At 44.9% G+C, this 15,986-nt stretch overlaps 1 protein-coding gene across 1 annotated transcript in view; it reads left to right on the top strand.

Moving 5' to 3' along the window:
- The window catches only part of MDFIC (MyoD family inhibitor domain containing), a 139,411-nt gene that overhangs the window by 102,979 nt on the left and 20,446 nt on the right, over positions 1-15,986 (top strand). The window contains exon 4 of the mRNA XM_069627891.1: positions 14,818-15,087. Coding sequence (XP_069483992.1) covers positions 14,818-15,087 — 270 coding nt within the window. The remainder of the gene's footprint in view (positions 1-14,817; positions 15,088-15,986) is intronic.

The raw sequence follows: 15,986 nt of genomic DNA, 5'->3' as shown, positions 1-15,986 counted from the left end.
TGTGAATCTTGGGGTGGGTGGGTTAGGGTCTTTCCTTATTGTACATACGATTTTTTATGTTACGTTTGTGTTTTAACATACTATTGAAGTTTATGGATTTATTTGTAAGTGCTGAAAGCTAAAATACATTTTTAAAAAAAATTGGAGGGAAACGGCGAGACAAATGCCTTCAGGTGCTGCACTCTAAGATCAACACGGCTGTCCTTTATGGTGTAGAAGTATGGGGTTCATCCCCTTGTGTGTGCTTGGAAAGCTTCCCAAATGGAGGGCCGCGTGGGATTTTTGGTCTTTGCCCCGGCACCCTTGCCGATGCTCTGCGGCAGGAACTGGGACTCGTTAATCTCACCCTTTTAGCTGATCAGCGGTGTCTGGAGTTTTTTGTTGTTGTTGAAGATCCAGTTTATCACTCAAAGGACCCCAAATCTTGGCGCTGCCCTGAAGGGTTTATGCTGTCCCTCCCCCCACACCTCCAAGAAAAGATCGCTCCAACTGAGCAGGTACAATAGTGGGATACATTTAAGGAAAGGCTGGGAGGATGTGACAGGTTTGGGCTCCCTCTCGGACTCGCCGCTCAAGTTCCTTCTTAGAAAAAAGGGCAGTTGCGCTGGAACCGGCCACATTTCAGAATGGAATCTCCGAGATGCCCTCTCTGAAATGCTACTGCCCTGTACCGACCCACCTCAATCTGACGCCCGCGACAGTAACATTTAAATCACCGGAGTGGTGCATACATCTGCTAATGGCCCGATTTAAACATTTGACCACTCAGAGCTACAGCACCATGGTTGGGTCTGGGGAGGGACCTGTCCTTGTGGTTTGGAATGTGGTGAAGAATTAACACATTTCTTTTTAAAGTTTGAACATTTGTTAACGAACTTAAGGGGACAGTGGATAGGGCCTCATTTTATCCCAAATATCACAAGGACATGCGTAGGAGCTATGCTGCTTTTTACGTGTAAAATTCGGGTAAATTGTTTATCTGAAGCATTTATTTTTACCAAGGACACTTCTAAAGAAATTAGAAGAAGGAATGCTTTAGTACAGTCGTTTTTATTTTTTTAGTCTTGCGTGCCTTTTTTTTTGTCTAGTCTTGTCTGCCTTTTTAATTTTTTTAGTCGTTCTATCATTGACATGCACTGTTGTTTTAATATGTTTTGTATTGTTGTGGTTTTATTGTATGTTAATGGATTATGTTTTCCGAATAAACTTACTTTCCTCCCTTTGTCGCTAAAGATGAAGTTTCAGGTATTTTTAATTTAGTATATGCTAGCCTTCTTGCCCACATGATCAGCACTTCACTACCACAGTGATTGATGTCCGAAACACAGGCCTTGTGCTGGCCTGAAACCATTAAGTGCATGCCCTTTTGCACAGAAATAAATGTTCACCTCGCCTGCTCTGTGGACAATATATACTTAATTCCATGCACTTGTTTGTCCACTGTTTGTGCTTTTCCCTCAAACCCAACGTACACGTATATAATATTGAAGGGCAGAGATGACAAAATGGCTGCCGAGCGTGTATGGACTTTGTGGAATATCACCTTCTAGACTTCACCTGCTGACTATGTTAGCAATTAAAGGCCCAAAAGCTCAAGTTAACACCTTGCCCTGTGGGTACTGTGCCCGGGACATGGTCTTCAGCAAAATGTATATACGCTGGATGAAGTTAAGGGGGACTTCCTCATTAAAAGTATGGAGTTGAGTGTGGCCGCCAACGTTACCATTTTGAATGTTTTCTTGCGTTGGGAGGATGAGCTTGTTTTCAGATTACAAACGACTGCATTTTTGTAGGATTGGGATGGTCCTGTATAACAATAAATGAACTTGGTGAATTTGTCATGCCCTGACGATTAACCCTTAGCATGAAAATTTTGATACAGCAGGTACCAGGGATTTCAATAATAGCATAATCAACTACTACAGATTGGACGAGCAGTCGATAGAGCTTTGAAGACCTCGCCAAGAGGACATCATTAGGTTCTGATAGCTCCCAGTTGCACCGGCTTGTGAAAATACAGAATTTTAATACTTCCGAAATCCAAGCATGGTTTGAATGTTGAACTGAAAATCCTTAAACACTCACCCTAACTTTTGGGTGAGAGTTTAAGGAATGTATCATTCTGCAACTTACAGATTCAGATGCATCCCCCTTCCCTCAAGCTGAATGTAGCTAGTTGTGACGGCGCCTTGATGTATGAGGGTTTTGTGCACTTAACAAATGTAAAAGTAAATAAATAAAGATGTCTGATGGGTGCAGGAAAAAATTGGGTGCTCCAAATATGAGCAATAATTGTTGTGCAGAGGTCAAAAGATGGAGGGTGGGGGTTGGCTTGTTCTTTAGAGTCCAATTCCTGGCTGTCGAGTGACCTCTTTACGGAACACCGATGGCTCGGCGCCCTCTCTGGGGCTCTGGGGTTCTGGCGCTTCTTGATCAGGGAAGACAGGAGACCAAACAGGAAAGCACGCAGAGACTCAGGCTGGATTTCAAAAGACATATGTTTTCTTCACAGCAAGCAGACCGCATATTACAGGCACTCCAACAGTTATCAAATGAGCTCTGGATTTAGCCCCCTTATATACTGTATCAAGGCTGGTTTAATTTAATACATAATACACAAACCATTGGTATTGGTCTTTATAATTAAAGACAACCCCACACATGTCTTATGATTCGCTGGCTTGACTGCCACTCACAACAAGTCTGAACAGGTTTCACCTAACTTATTCAAGATCAGTGGACTCTCCATGAACTTCTATGAAAAAATAGTTTAATTACATCATCATGACTTTGTGAAATTCAACCGTTTTGTATTTCTAGAAACCAGTTTGGGATCCGCCTGACTATGTCTTATTCTGAATGCCTGGTTATCACAAAATGGTTGCCCAATCTATTTTTTATCAGAACTTAGCTCCTGTTCAGTTTTGAACCTAGAATTTTGGTATCTATAATGTATGCTATCTAACATGCCCTCTTTTGCTCAAGGCATTCTGACCCCTAAAATGTATGCCACTCTATAATGTGCTTGTTTTGGCCTTCCAGGCACTATAAATCCAATTTTTGCAACACTTGGAACTATAGCAAGTAGAGCGCTAGCTTTGACATCTGTGCAGAGTCTGCGGACGCAGGTTTGAATTCCGGCAGGGCCAAACTCAGTCATTCATCCTTCCGAGGTTGATAAATGAGCACCACACACCGTGGGTAATAATAAGCAGCGCTCGTATACCTGAGGGTTCATAGCGCTATCTAAATGCAAAATTATTATTATTATTATTGATCATCTTACTACATTCAGTAGGGGGGTGGGGTCTAGACCTTCTCTACATCGACCTTCATTGTACTGTTGATTCCAAATGGGTTTTTACCGTACAAGTTATTCATCCTTTTCGTTGTGTTGAGGGCTCTAATTTGTCACTCCGGGTTGTGGCTGCAATGGAAGCGACAACCATTGGCTATGCAGCAGCACATCTTTCATAATGTGGTTTTCTGCATGATTGATTTTATGTTATTTTCTTCATGAAGCATGTCTAGGTATTCCAAATGATCGGCTCGCCCGGTAGATCTTCTGGAACACAGTCCAAACCATGTAGAACCTTGAGTCAAATGGATCAATAGAGCCATGTGCAGGTATGATGCCAGAGTTACGCATTGTAGTTCCACGGATGTTTTGGGACTACAACTTCCACGATCCTTCATGATTGACTTTGCAGGCTAGGCGTTATAGGAGTTGAAGTCCAAAACTTATGGCAGGCCATATATTAATGCTGGTTCTATTAGTAGACAACCATTGAAGTTTGGCTCTGTTAACATAATGAAGCAACATGCTACTTGCAGAACAAACTGCTTCAAAGAGCGGGGAGAACAGTGATGGGGTTGTAAATACAGTGGGTTTATGGAATTTAATAGTTGCATTCGAAGTCTACTTGGATCAGCTTCTAGCGATCAAGAAGAGATACTGTGTATCCATGTAATCACTCTTCTGATGGTCCTGGTTGGTTATTACAGATTCATTGTGGGCAAATTGAACAGTGCCTGGGGATTGAGTCCCCGAGATGAGCGAGGGGCTGCTATTGATTACAGAAACTGAAGTTAATTTTCCCAAACAGGTTTTGGAGCTAACAGCGGCGACGAGAGAGGAAAGGCTCAAATGAGTAGCAAAGCTCTCAAGAATTTTGTAAAGCAGCAAAAGGTATTTTCCGGTCTTATATGTCATTGCACACTTTGGGTTTTAGGTAGACTTTCCTATTTCCACTGCAAACTTCCTACGATTTCCCAGCCCGAATCAGCTCCATCGTTTCAGACCTGATGTTCCTTCTGGGCCTGTAGGGTTGGATGAGGACGGACAGCTTCTTAGACCCATTATTCCGTTAGGCCCTCTGCATGCAGCATGATATTCTGATTGGAGGCTACTCCGTCTAACTAGTAGCCAGGCTTGAGATTTTAGTACCAGGGCAGTAGACACCTTTATTTGGACCGGTGACCTACCGAGCTGGCCTCTCTGGATAAGTCGACTTTGGTTTATAGATTTTGGGAAAGTAGGCCAGAGTACAGGTGCAGGCGGAAGATTATCCCAGCTTTCGCCACCTCTGAATCAGGCTGGGGTAGGATTGTCATCCGGGTTTGAAGCCGACACTGGCTACTTCTGGATACCGCTTCAACCTGAGAGGTAATGCGAGGGTGTTGGGGTAGGGGGAACGCATGGATAATTACAAGGGAGGAGTAGTGGCAGGTGGTTTCAGTGTCCCGCGGAGGATCAATTCAGTTTGGCGCTGTTGACTGAAAGACTGTTGTCGCTCCCCCAGTCTTGTATCCTCCTTGGGTGGTGCTTATGACGGCGAGGTTGCTCTTTCCACCCCGTGGGGTCATAGTGGTTAGTGATTTGCGAACGCTTTCAGCATTTTAGTCCCATATCCTCTTTGGTGGGATAAATGTTGTATGCAGTTATTGGGGTCCATTGAGTTGAGTCAACATTGGCAGTGCTTCTTCTTTGGTACTGGGGCCCCCTCACGCCTTCTACCCTTTCCCCATTACATCAAAGCATATTTTCATATTTCCTTTCAATATATACTCCACTGGTCTCTCGTTTTTGCTACAACATCATCCTATATGAACAATCAAATAGGTTCATCAATAAACTTTGATCAGAAAACCTGTGTAAAATTATCTATTTTCATGACCTGTGAAGTCAACAATCATGCTTTTTTCTATACCCAAAACCTTAGTCAGAAACTAAGAAATAAAGATTTTAAATATATATATATATACATGTGTGTGTATGTGTATATAGATTTAGTTTTTACTTCAAATTGTAATTCAGTGCAGAGAGCAGAAGTCTTGGCTAAAGGTAATATACTTTTTTTTTTAATGAAATTGTTAGGAATTGTTGGAGTTTGGGTAATGTTTACCTAGCTTAGAAATACATGACTGTGCAAAGTTTGAGAAGTTTTTTGATTTTTTTTTAATGTAGCATTTAAAGTGTTCTTTGCAGAAGAGCCCATGACAATGTACTGTAACACAGGAACATGGTAATAGAATATATGTTATAGAAATATATTGCCTTTTTTATTACTGTACCAGAGACAGCAGGTTCATGTATAGTTATTACCAGCTGGTTTTCTCTGAAAAGGAGTTCCTTCTATTGAATCTTTAATCCAATATTTATAATTCTTATTGGAAACTCAGCTCTGCAGTGTATAAAATATTGCCCCATGTAAATCAGCCGGTTTGGCTGCAGATTAAAACTACCCTGGAACGCGGAATATTTCTCAAGATATTTTGAATTGTCTAACAGCAGGGCTTTAAATACATACAACAGCCCGCCTGCCCCATCCTGGTGCGCTCAGGACAATGGTTATTTTTAAATTCTCAGGTGTATTGAATTAGTTTCTGAGCACAGAGAATGAAAACATTCCCTGCTGGAAAATGGTACAAAATGGGGCCTTTTGTAGAAGCACCAGGCGTGTTTAGAATGCAATCTCAGACACAGAAAGTTCACATATCAAGCAGAACGCCACCGCTCCGCCAGAAAATGTGTCAAAAAAGTTTCTTTGTACCCTCAACGCATGTGATTATATAGCACAAAATGCCGAGTGTGTAGAATTTTTTTTTTAATATACAGGCAGGAAATGAATAATTCAAAACAAGCCATAAGTCTTCTTTCATCCTATTGTGTCTTGTGTGGGGAGCGGCAGTGTGTTCCCAGCAGAGCTGAATTTGCACAACTTCCACCTCTGAGCGAGCCGGATGCTCCTTCCGAGCTGTCACATGTGTACAGATTGGACAAATCGAAAGACAGCTGAGTGCGAGGGGGAGATCGTTAAAGGGGGAGAGTTTTTTAAAACATGGGGCCTTTTCCTATTCCTAGTTCTTCTCTTCTGGTACAGCATTTCCTTAAGTGCTGTAAATGTAAAGAAAATATAACATATTTCACCCTAAGATAAAGTATTAATCTTGCAATTGCCATCGTTGATGCTGGCGGTATTTAATTATTTATTTATTCGGTGTTTTATAAGATTGTTACCCAAGGCTATTTTTCATATTTAAGGGAGTCCCACTCATTTTTTATTTTATCTATGTCCTACATGCCACCATCAATTCCATTTGGGGGGACACTAGTCCAGTCTTGGTTTTAACATTGCATTTTGGGACTTGTAGTCCTGGATTTCCCCATTTATAAACTCAGGATATCAAGACCCAGAATGCAAAGTCAAAACCAGGTTTGGACTGGTGTCTCGAAAATGGAATGGATAATGTTAGCATCTACACTAAGTGGATAGTTACTCCACACACCCTTTTCATTTTTGGACACATCTATGCGTTTGTTACACAAGCACGTTGTGATGTGTTCTTCTGCCACGGTATATTAGGTCATGTTTTGTTGTTTCACAGCAATGTCATGTCGCTTTGTTCAAGGCTGACAAGGGCTGTGAAGCAGCAGGAAGCTGGCACGTAACACTTGTGAAAAATCAAGGGTATTTGTCCCTTCTCCCCAAGGAGGAGACACCTCCCCTTTGAGGACAGGAGTCCTTGTTCCCGTTAGGGGACAAGGACTCCTGTCCTCTGAGGAATTCCCTAGATATATGGGACTGTCGGGTGTGAATAACATTATAAGAACCAGGGACTTGGCTGAAGACAAAACTAAAATACCACGTTATGACCACGGAGGAGCATCCATCACTTTAAGAAGAGACCTACATTTAATAGAGATGAGTAGGCATGAACGAGGAGAGCACGCCGGTGAAAGGCAAAGCACTGATCCAGAGAGAAGAGCGTAAGCAGGGGAAGGCCTCTGACGCCGTGACGCCTGGAGGAGGCGGAGCTGAGAAGAGTAGCAGAGCCTGCAACTTTTGGAAGAGTCCTAAGCATTAGAGGGAAACGCTGCACGCCCTGCGGTTCCGAGTAGAGGGGACCAGAGGAGATGGCTATCCTTATCCCAGAAGTGGTGTTACCATGACAAATTCATGGTGCGCCATGCAGCCGTCGCACAGCGCCAAAACCAACTAGCTGGGTATCAACGAGATGCCCTATGACCCGCATCCAGACCCGGTCGCAAAGAGAGCGAGGACCGAGGGTGGGCCAGTGACAACAATGGAAAGCCCAAAACCCGGATCAGAGGGAGAGAACCCAAGTGAGAGTCGAGCCTGATAGCATTCCCCTGCAGATAAAGAGGTAATGGAATGAGTGCGGGGAAACGGGAGGCCGCCGGGGCACCGTTATGGAGCATGAGAAACTCATCCCAGTGAAATTGACAAGACACGAAATATAAAGCCATTTAAGTGGAACTGTGGTACTGTGAAAAAGAGAATAACGAATAAGCCTGAAAGAGAAGGTTTTAAGAACTGGGCACATACACCCTGGGAAGAGGGGAACTTACCCCGTGGTTTAAGAAATAGAGTGTAGGACAACAGAGATAGAAGTATCTAAATATGAATGTGACATGCAATCAAGAGAACCAGACAAGAGTAGTATTAAGCTAAGTGAGTGACATCAGGAGAGGGGGAAAGTCAGATCCCCACAAAGGATACCCAACCTAAAAAATCCTGGGTTACAAGAAGCCGAAAAGCATATAAGCTTGGGTCAAAGTACAAGAAAGTGTGATAGAAAGAACTGTGGAACAACTCTCCTAAGAGTGGAGACCCAAACCAAGTGCATAGTAAAAGAATGACAAGACCTTGTCCAGACGGTGGCAAGAGACTATGGGCCTGATCACGACTTTGGCGGTAACACCAGCGGTATTAATAGCGCCGGATCATGAGTTCGGCGGTAATGTAATTCCCCATTCCCCATTGAGCCCATTCGGGAATGTCCCATTTCCCGCCAGCGGTAATAGCATGAATTTTCAGCAGATTTCTCCCCAGCCAAGAGCTGGGGCAAAGTCTGCCTAAGTCCTGATTTGGCGGACCCTTAAATCCGGCGGTAATAGCACGACCGCCGGATTTAAGGGTTACCGCCAAAGTCGTGATGAGGCCCTATGTGAAGATATCTTACTGATGAGAACCTTTGACCGAACAAGAGACTTTGCCGTAAGAGAATACCCGGACATGGGAGACATTCACCTAGTGTCACTTAAGTTAAAGTAGTGGTAGGGTCGGTTAGCACTAGTTTGGACTGTGCACATATTCATTTTGGATGTTTTGATGACTGACAAGCACCTTTAGTAAGTTATTTAGGCTGGGGTAATCCTCTGGCAATAGGGAAAGAGGCCTTATCGTATTGCAATAAACACCAGTAAAAATGTCTGCCTCCTACTTCTGACCTGCCACACACTCCAAACAATGCACTTAAGAGGCACCCGGTTCAAGAAAAGTGCCACATCACCCTTCTGAAACCTGCAAAAGATAACCGACCGGCTCTCTGAGCGGACAAGGTAACTGAAGCCCAGGTTCAGAAGAGTAGACAAGGTTGGATTATGCAGATTAACACCCCCGAGAGCCAAGCCACCCCCACCTCCCACGCAACCATTAGAATCCCCGTAATGCTCCTAGCATGAGTCAAGAACTACCCGGAAACCCGGTCCAGAGCCTTGCTCCTAAGCAGAGCCACAATCCAAAAGCAACCTGTCCAGTTCAGGATGTCCACGAAGGTGTAACAGTGCACCCTTTGCTCCAGAAGAAAATATATTTTCCTCCTGAGACTACGGCGAGTGGAATAAAAAGAGACCCCACTCTCCCAAAGGATCAGGTGGAAATTGACCGCAGGGCGCTGCAGCTCTCGGCGATCATGAAGTAGACGGTAAAGAGGAACTGTGAGGAAAGAGAGAGACGGACCATAAGCACCTGACCAGATCACAACAGTCCCGTCAGACTCGTCCCATGACCACGTACCAATTGTTTGCTGTTTAGTGCTTTGACTCTTCCAGAGGATTCTGGTTTATGAAGTCCATAAACCAGCGAACCGGCGAAGATCAGACCATAGAAAGAACCGAGCAAAACGCCCAACCAGTTTGAAGGACCTCACACACAAAGGCACGAGGATGCCTAATCGAAACGGGAGATTCCAGCAGACAGCTGGAAGGAGAGCAAGCAGCAATGGGAAAAGGGAGGGACAAGGAACAGTACCCACAGGAACGAGAGATGAGTCTGACATCAAGGTAGGAAACTTCCATGCAGAGAGAAAAATACAAAGACCGTCCAGGGGACAGATCCAGGGGTCCGGGAGCCCCATAATCCAATCACACCAGGCAACAAACCAGGAAACGGCGAGAGAAAGAGCAATCCCAAAAAACCAGGTAAGGAATCCAAAAATTAGTAATCAATCTAAAAAATCACTAAACAATGCCACTCGCCAGAAAGGTTGACGAACGTTAGAGCTGTGGTACGGAATTCTTCTTGTACCTACGGCTCCATGTCTGTGCATCTCCCAATGCGTCTTCGATGACGTCATTACATTGCTGCAATGATGTCATCAAAGTAACGTGCAACCTGCTAAGAGTGCGGTATCGCAGAGAAATGTATTTCCCTTGCAATGCATGACGCAATGCCTTAAATATGAAACTCGGAGCCACAACAAATAGGAGCACTAGTAGCTGTCCATTTTCCAATAATTTTGAGATAGGAAGACTAACCGGCCAAGAGCTTACCTCCTGATTGGACAAGAGGGAGACCTGGAAGACTAGGTTCCTGTAGGACTGGTTTATCTAAAGACTTGGACGCAGAGCTTGAGGGCGTGGATTGACAACTGGTGCAATCTGGGAATGTTAGTGAACCCAGAGCCCACCACATGGTGAGCTGGGGGGAGACCTATGCTGCTGGTGGAGTGCGAATCCGCTCGTGGAGCATAGCTGGCCTGGTAAGATTCATGGAATGTGATCATACACACATTCCATATTGTGTGTTTCTAGGAAACTTGGCCCACTACGCGAACATTAGTCCAAGGATATGTTTGCCACGATATCCCAGCGTCGCAAGGAACAGGGGATAGGACAAGTGGAGGGTTGTCGATAGATCCTGCACTCATCTCCACCTTGGAGGTAGTAGATTGTAACAACAGTGACATCCAACAACTTCACGTCGTGGCCCAGGGGGGAGTTGAGTTCCTGCTTTGAAATCTGCATAACAGAACAAACAAGGGGAAGGGGGTTATCGACAGGGTTAATCGCACGATGGTTAGAAACCCACCAAAAAGAAGCACACACTATGGTGGCAGGGGACCAAAACCTCCAATATGAGCCCTTGCTGGCGATGGCGGGGTTACTGGAGAATGAGGTCGAAGCATGGACCATTCCGTACCTTGTGGTGTCGAAGCCAAAAAGACAACATAAATGCGCGCTAGAAGTTACACAGACTTTGGCGTCATTGAACCTAAGAGCATGAAATGGTAAAACACGTGGGGACAAGACCACCTAAGGTAACCTTTAAAAGTGGGCAATGCAGTAATCCTATAGACTGCATCTTTCCTGACCTGAGATCAAGGCTCCTGTTGACATCATTTGGGTTAGTGAGAAGGGCAGTCCGTGATCGTCAGCCCCTGGCACTGGGCCTAGATATAGGAGCCATTGGGCAAAATGTGAGCAGTAGTCATGAAAGATCGGCCGATAAACATTGTTGCACATGCAAGGCTCAAAATGAAATGGGGAAACATTAACAGACGAGGTACTCCCGAAAATTGACCAAGAACTAAGCAACCCCTTAAAGCGGGTGTTAATGTATACTTGAGTTATGCAGAAAGACCTAATCGCCTCCTTCACAGACAATAATGGATCAAATCAAACCCGCCTTCTTACAAAACCACGCCATATTGTGGGGAAAGTAGCCATAAAAACCACCCCTGATTCGATAAAGAGTGCAGACACGCACTTACCTGGGTGTCCTAAAAACTCTATTCGCTGGGACGGTGGGGTGATAGGCGAGGCCAGACCTACATAGACATGCAGCAAGGAGGCCAGGGAATCCATTCAGGAGGCAATAAACGAAGACGATATGGTGAATGTGGGAAGTCGATGCCTTCCTCTGGTAGCGACGGAAGAAACACCATTCAAGGTTGTACCACTGAGGGGCCTGGTGTAATCACTTTAAAGAACTATACAGAGTAGACAGCGTCTATATTACAGTGGAGGTGGCCGGCCCGACTCTGGAAGAAGAACAAGGTGCCCCTATGGTATTTACATTGACTGAGATAAAGATGGCTATACTGGCTCAATGCAGTAATGAAGCTCCCAGTCGGGATAATGTATCAGTGGACTTATATAAAAGTTATAATCTGATAAGGGTCCCATAATCCCGGAATCATGGCACTCTGCTGAGATAGACCCACTGTACGGGAACGGTGGCCGTGCCGGCCCATCTAGGCCAATTCGATTACTGGTCTCCTCTGGGGAAATCTTTGCACAAGTGATATTGGGCCATGTCAAAACATGGATGGAGGAAAATAATGCAACAAGTAGCCTGCAAGGGGTGGGGGGTTCAATCAGGCATGAGTAAGACTGATTGGTGCTTTAGATGGTGGGTGCTGGTATTACAGATTCATTTTCCCGAATGTCGCGCACTTCTCCGTCACATGCATTGATCTCAGGAAAGCATTTGACTGTGTTCCTACGACGTTGCTATGATAAAGGCCATCCAATCAGGGTTTGCCAGACGCTTGTTTTGCTGTGGTGAGTTTCATATCTGGATAAGAGGGTCTTAGTTACATGGGGTAGAGCGGGCTGAGTTACATGGGGTATATGGGAGAGAAAACAGAGCATCCTGGCAGCAACGCTTTTTTGGTTTGATATTAACAAGCTCATTGTTGACATCGAGTCCACCACTTTGCACGCTTCCCTGCTGGGCAAGTACAGGTACGCAATCCTAACGTTCGCTGATGACGCAATCTTCATTTCTTTAACATGTTGGATGTCACAGAGAATCTGTTCTTGAAACCACTGCTAGGTTTGCCATATAGTACGCTGTCTATCACGTCAAACATGGAGGTGGACCTACCAATTGCAGGGAGTTGGTGGCTCTAAAACCACTTTTATATCCGGTTACGCTGCGGTCCCTGCCTACATTGGTAAAGCAAAGGGAGGCATTAATGGACCATAAGAGGCAAGAAGGGGTAACTTTTCCCTGGTGTGGATATATTTGGAAAGGTCTGATAGATGCAGGCCAAGTGGATCTCCTGAATAATCCAGAGAATATCACAGCTCTTACCAAGCATTGCATCAAAAGTGCCTTTAAAGAATTCATGAGAACAATTTTGTTTGGGGAAGTATCAGGGTAACGTATGTTATTGAGTTATTGGGAAACAAAGTTGAGTGACGTGTGAGGGGTCAGTAATACGAGGTGTTAACGGCTTGTGTTTTTATCCAACTTAAACATTTTATTAAAGAAAGAAAGTGCAAGTTAATCCTAATTAAACTTAAATTGATAAAAGGAGGTCAGGCGCGCACTCTAGTTCCCAGTCAAAAATTGTGAATGCAAATAGTAACAGGGTTGAATCCCATGTGTTGCAGTTCCAATTCTTCTGTTGATTTTCTCCTCCTAGTACTTTCCAGTCTCAAACATTCTTCAGGGAGGCTGTAACCTTTTCAGGTGAATTAGTTTCTTGATTTCAGTCTCAAAGGATTCTGGTACATGTAGTGATAACAAAGTTCAGTCATTTCAGGTGACCAGGAACCAACACACCTCCAAAACACAGTTCGTAACCAAAATTTACGGGGAAAAGAAGGGAAAGTACCAGCATTGTGGTGCTCAAAAGTGGGGCATGGTAACCCCGGTGCTGCTGCCTCTAGAGCCCGGAACTCATGTAGAAAAATTGAAAAAAGCAGGTCTAATTAAACCTACTCTATCATGGAGTTCCTACCAAGTCTAAGGGGTTTACTCCTAGCATCAACTAAACTGGCCCTCACACTAAACAACAAAACATTCAAAATAACATAAACAACATAAATGAGTGAATAACCAGTGATTCGGATGACCTTCACCTGTCCTTGGTAGATCCCTTCCCCAAGATTGTTCAATGTCAATTTCTACAAATGTTGAAAGAGAAAAGTAAAGTCTTGAACCAGTTCTTGTAACTACGAGAGAGCTACGAGTGAGAAAAGCGGCGATGCCAGAGATTGCAAGCCCACCTGTAAAAAGCCTGAATGCGGATCCAAGAAACGTTGTACTTCTTAACGTTCATAAACCTGAGAGACCTGAGCTTAGAGATGCTCTGCAGAGCAAACTCCTGGCCTGGTTGAGAGTGAAAGTTGGAGAGAGTTGCATCTGGACCCAGGACTTGAGATTTCTACGGAGGATCCACATCAAGGAATGGTCCATGTCGGATGATGCAGACTGTATTGGGATCGACTGTGTGCGTGGCAATCTTCCATCTTTTTTGAGTCACTGTCATAATTTGGGAAAGTTGATAACCAATTGGTGGTGGAAGTAAGAGCAGTGGAGTAGTAAGCAGCCTTGGCGTCGGTAACCAGAATCCTACAGTTTGCCTGCAGAGATTTGAAGTTGGTGGGGGCTCCCAAGTTATGGTTTTTGTGCCACCGTTCAGGTAGCATCTGAATCAACCCGGTCCCTAGTAGTCCACTCCCCGTACAGGAAATGATTGGGATAGTCTCCATCGCCTCATTATCTCTTGCTTAGTTTAACCACCCAGGATAGTCTCCATCGACTCATTAACTCTCGCTTAGTTTAACCACCCAGGATAGTCTCCATCGGCTCATTAACCCTCGCTTAGTTTAACCACCCAGGATAGTCTCCATCGGCTCATTAACTCTCGCTTAGTTTAACCTCGCAGGATAGTCTCCATCGGCTCATTAACTCTTGCTTAGTTTCCTAACGTGGAAAACTCCATCTTCAATGAACTCACAGGAAACCAAGTCCTCAACCACATTTTTAATTCTTCTGGCGGTGAGGGCACATTTATTTTCTGTTTTTCTTTTCCTCACTTCAAGCTGTGATAGCAGTCTGCTACACGAACCTTCCAAGTCGTCGTCCTTTGCCGACTGTCTCGTGTCGGAAGTGGCACTGGACGATTATTTGCTGCTCATTTCCACCGATGACCCTCTCTAGTTGGCTCTTCCTGCTCTAGCTGTCACGAAACGTGTTATTAAATGAATAATATTTATGCATCTGTCTGTAAAAATCCATTACTCCTATAGCCTCAATAGAGAACTTAATGTGAAATTGCTCTTAATCAATACACGCGAAGCACATTCTTGGTTTTTGAAGGTGATTGATGGGCAGTTTTTTGAAATGTACTTTTACGCATTTTTTGTTGCACGTAATACTTTGATTTTCTATGAAAGCTTTTTCTTGCAAGCTGCTTTTCTTCAATGCTAGCACTTGGAACATTTGGCCTACTTTGTAAATTCAATTTCTGTTCCCTTTCTTTTTCAACGTACAGCTCAGCCCCAACGCCTGCCTCAGCCAAAGGCGTCCGTGCTTGAACAGAGTACGGAAGAAACCTCCCCGATGCAAAATGGCCACGCAGGGTTGAGCAATGGAATTCAGAACGGGGGGACTCACGTAGCCTCAGATCACAGGAAACTGTCTGCTCCGGTGTGTCAGAAAATGCACCGGAAGCTGCAGGCCAGCTTGTCCGTAAGCAGCGACGGCAGCAGGAAGAGCAACACAAGTTCGACATATTCCCAAAAGCCAGGGGCGTCACCTGAAGGTACGTTGAATGTTGCAACGTAGGGATACAGATTAACAAAAACGGTTTGCAACAGGGGAAAGCCTGTGAAAATGAGACGTATGTGCGAGAATGTGCTCCACAAGTCGGCCAAGCTTACATGCAAACCATCAAATGTTATTTTGCTCCAATACATGTGGAATCTACATGCGTGTTAATTTACCCTCAATGGGGAATCAAGATGTCCGCCGATGACGGGACAACCACTGTGTAGTGGCAAGGAGTGTCCCACACCACATGATCGACCTGCACAGGAGTGGCAGAGCCAGGGCAGGCGGGGGCGCCCCTCCTCTGGTTCCCACTGCGCCCCCAGCCTCCCGCTGGCACTCTATGATCCACCCCCCCTTGCTCCCTATGATCCGCCCGCCTGGCACCAGAAGCTGCCTCCGCCACTGTTGCACAGACTCCCCCACACTGTCAGCAACTCTTAACCTTCTTTAAGTAAGGTTTTGGGTCACATGCAGAAACCCCACCTGTCCGCCCAAACCATAGAGGTGGGATTTGAACTTGTGCACACAGCATTCCACCTTTGATGTTAGCCTAGGGGCCTTGGACCATATGGGTGCCCTTGGGGCTCAGAGCGATCCCCCTTAAAGGCAGGTTTCCCTCTGCACAGAAGTGGATGAAACTGATACAAAGGCTTCCTTGCTGCTGCACTGCACGGTTGGCTAATGCAGGCGCACCTCACTGACGTGTGGCTAGTGCAAGCGAGTTCTCTCCGTGCTGACTCCACTGCATACACTGCACATAAGTGGAGCACGCTGTTGATATATAACATACCATGATATGATATGAATCATTTATAACGCGCCTATACACAAGTGTTTCTAGGCGCAACAAGACAAGGTAGGGAAGACAACAGAGGGAGGACAAGACAAACA

Source organism: Ambystoma mexicanum, chromosome 12 (genome assembly GCF_040938575.1).
Source record: "Ambystoma mexicanum isolate Mex_15411 chromosome 12, UKY_AmexF1_1, whole genome shotgun sequence".
Classification (NCBI taxonomy): domain Eukaryota; kingdom Metazoa; phylum Chordata; class Amphibia; order Caudata; family Ambystomatidae; genus Ambystoma; species Ambystoma mexicanum.
This window is presented reverse-complemented; position numbering and strand designations above follow the sequence as displayed.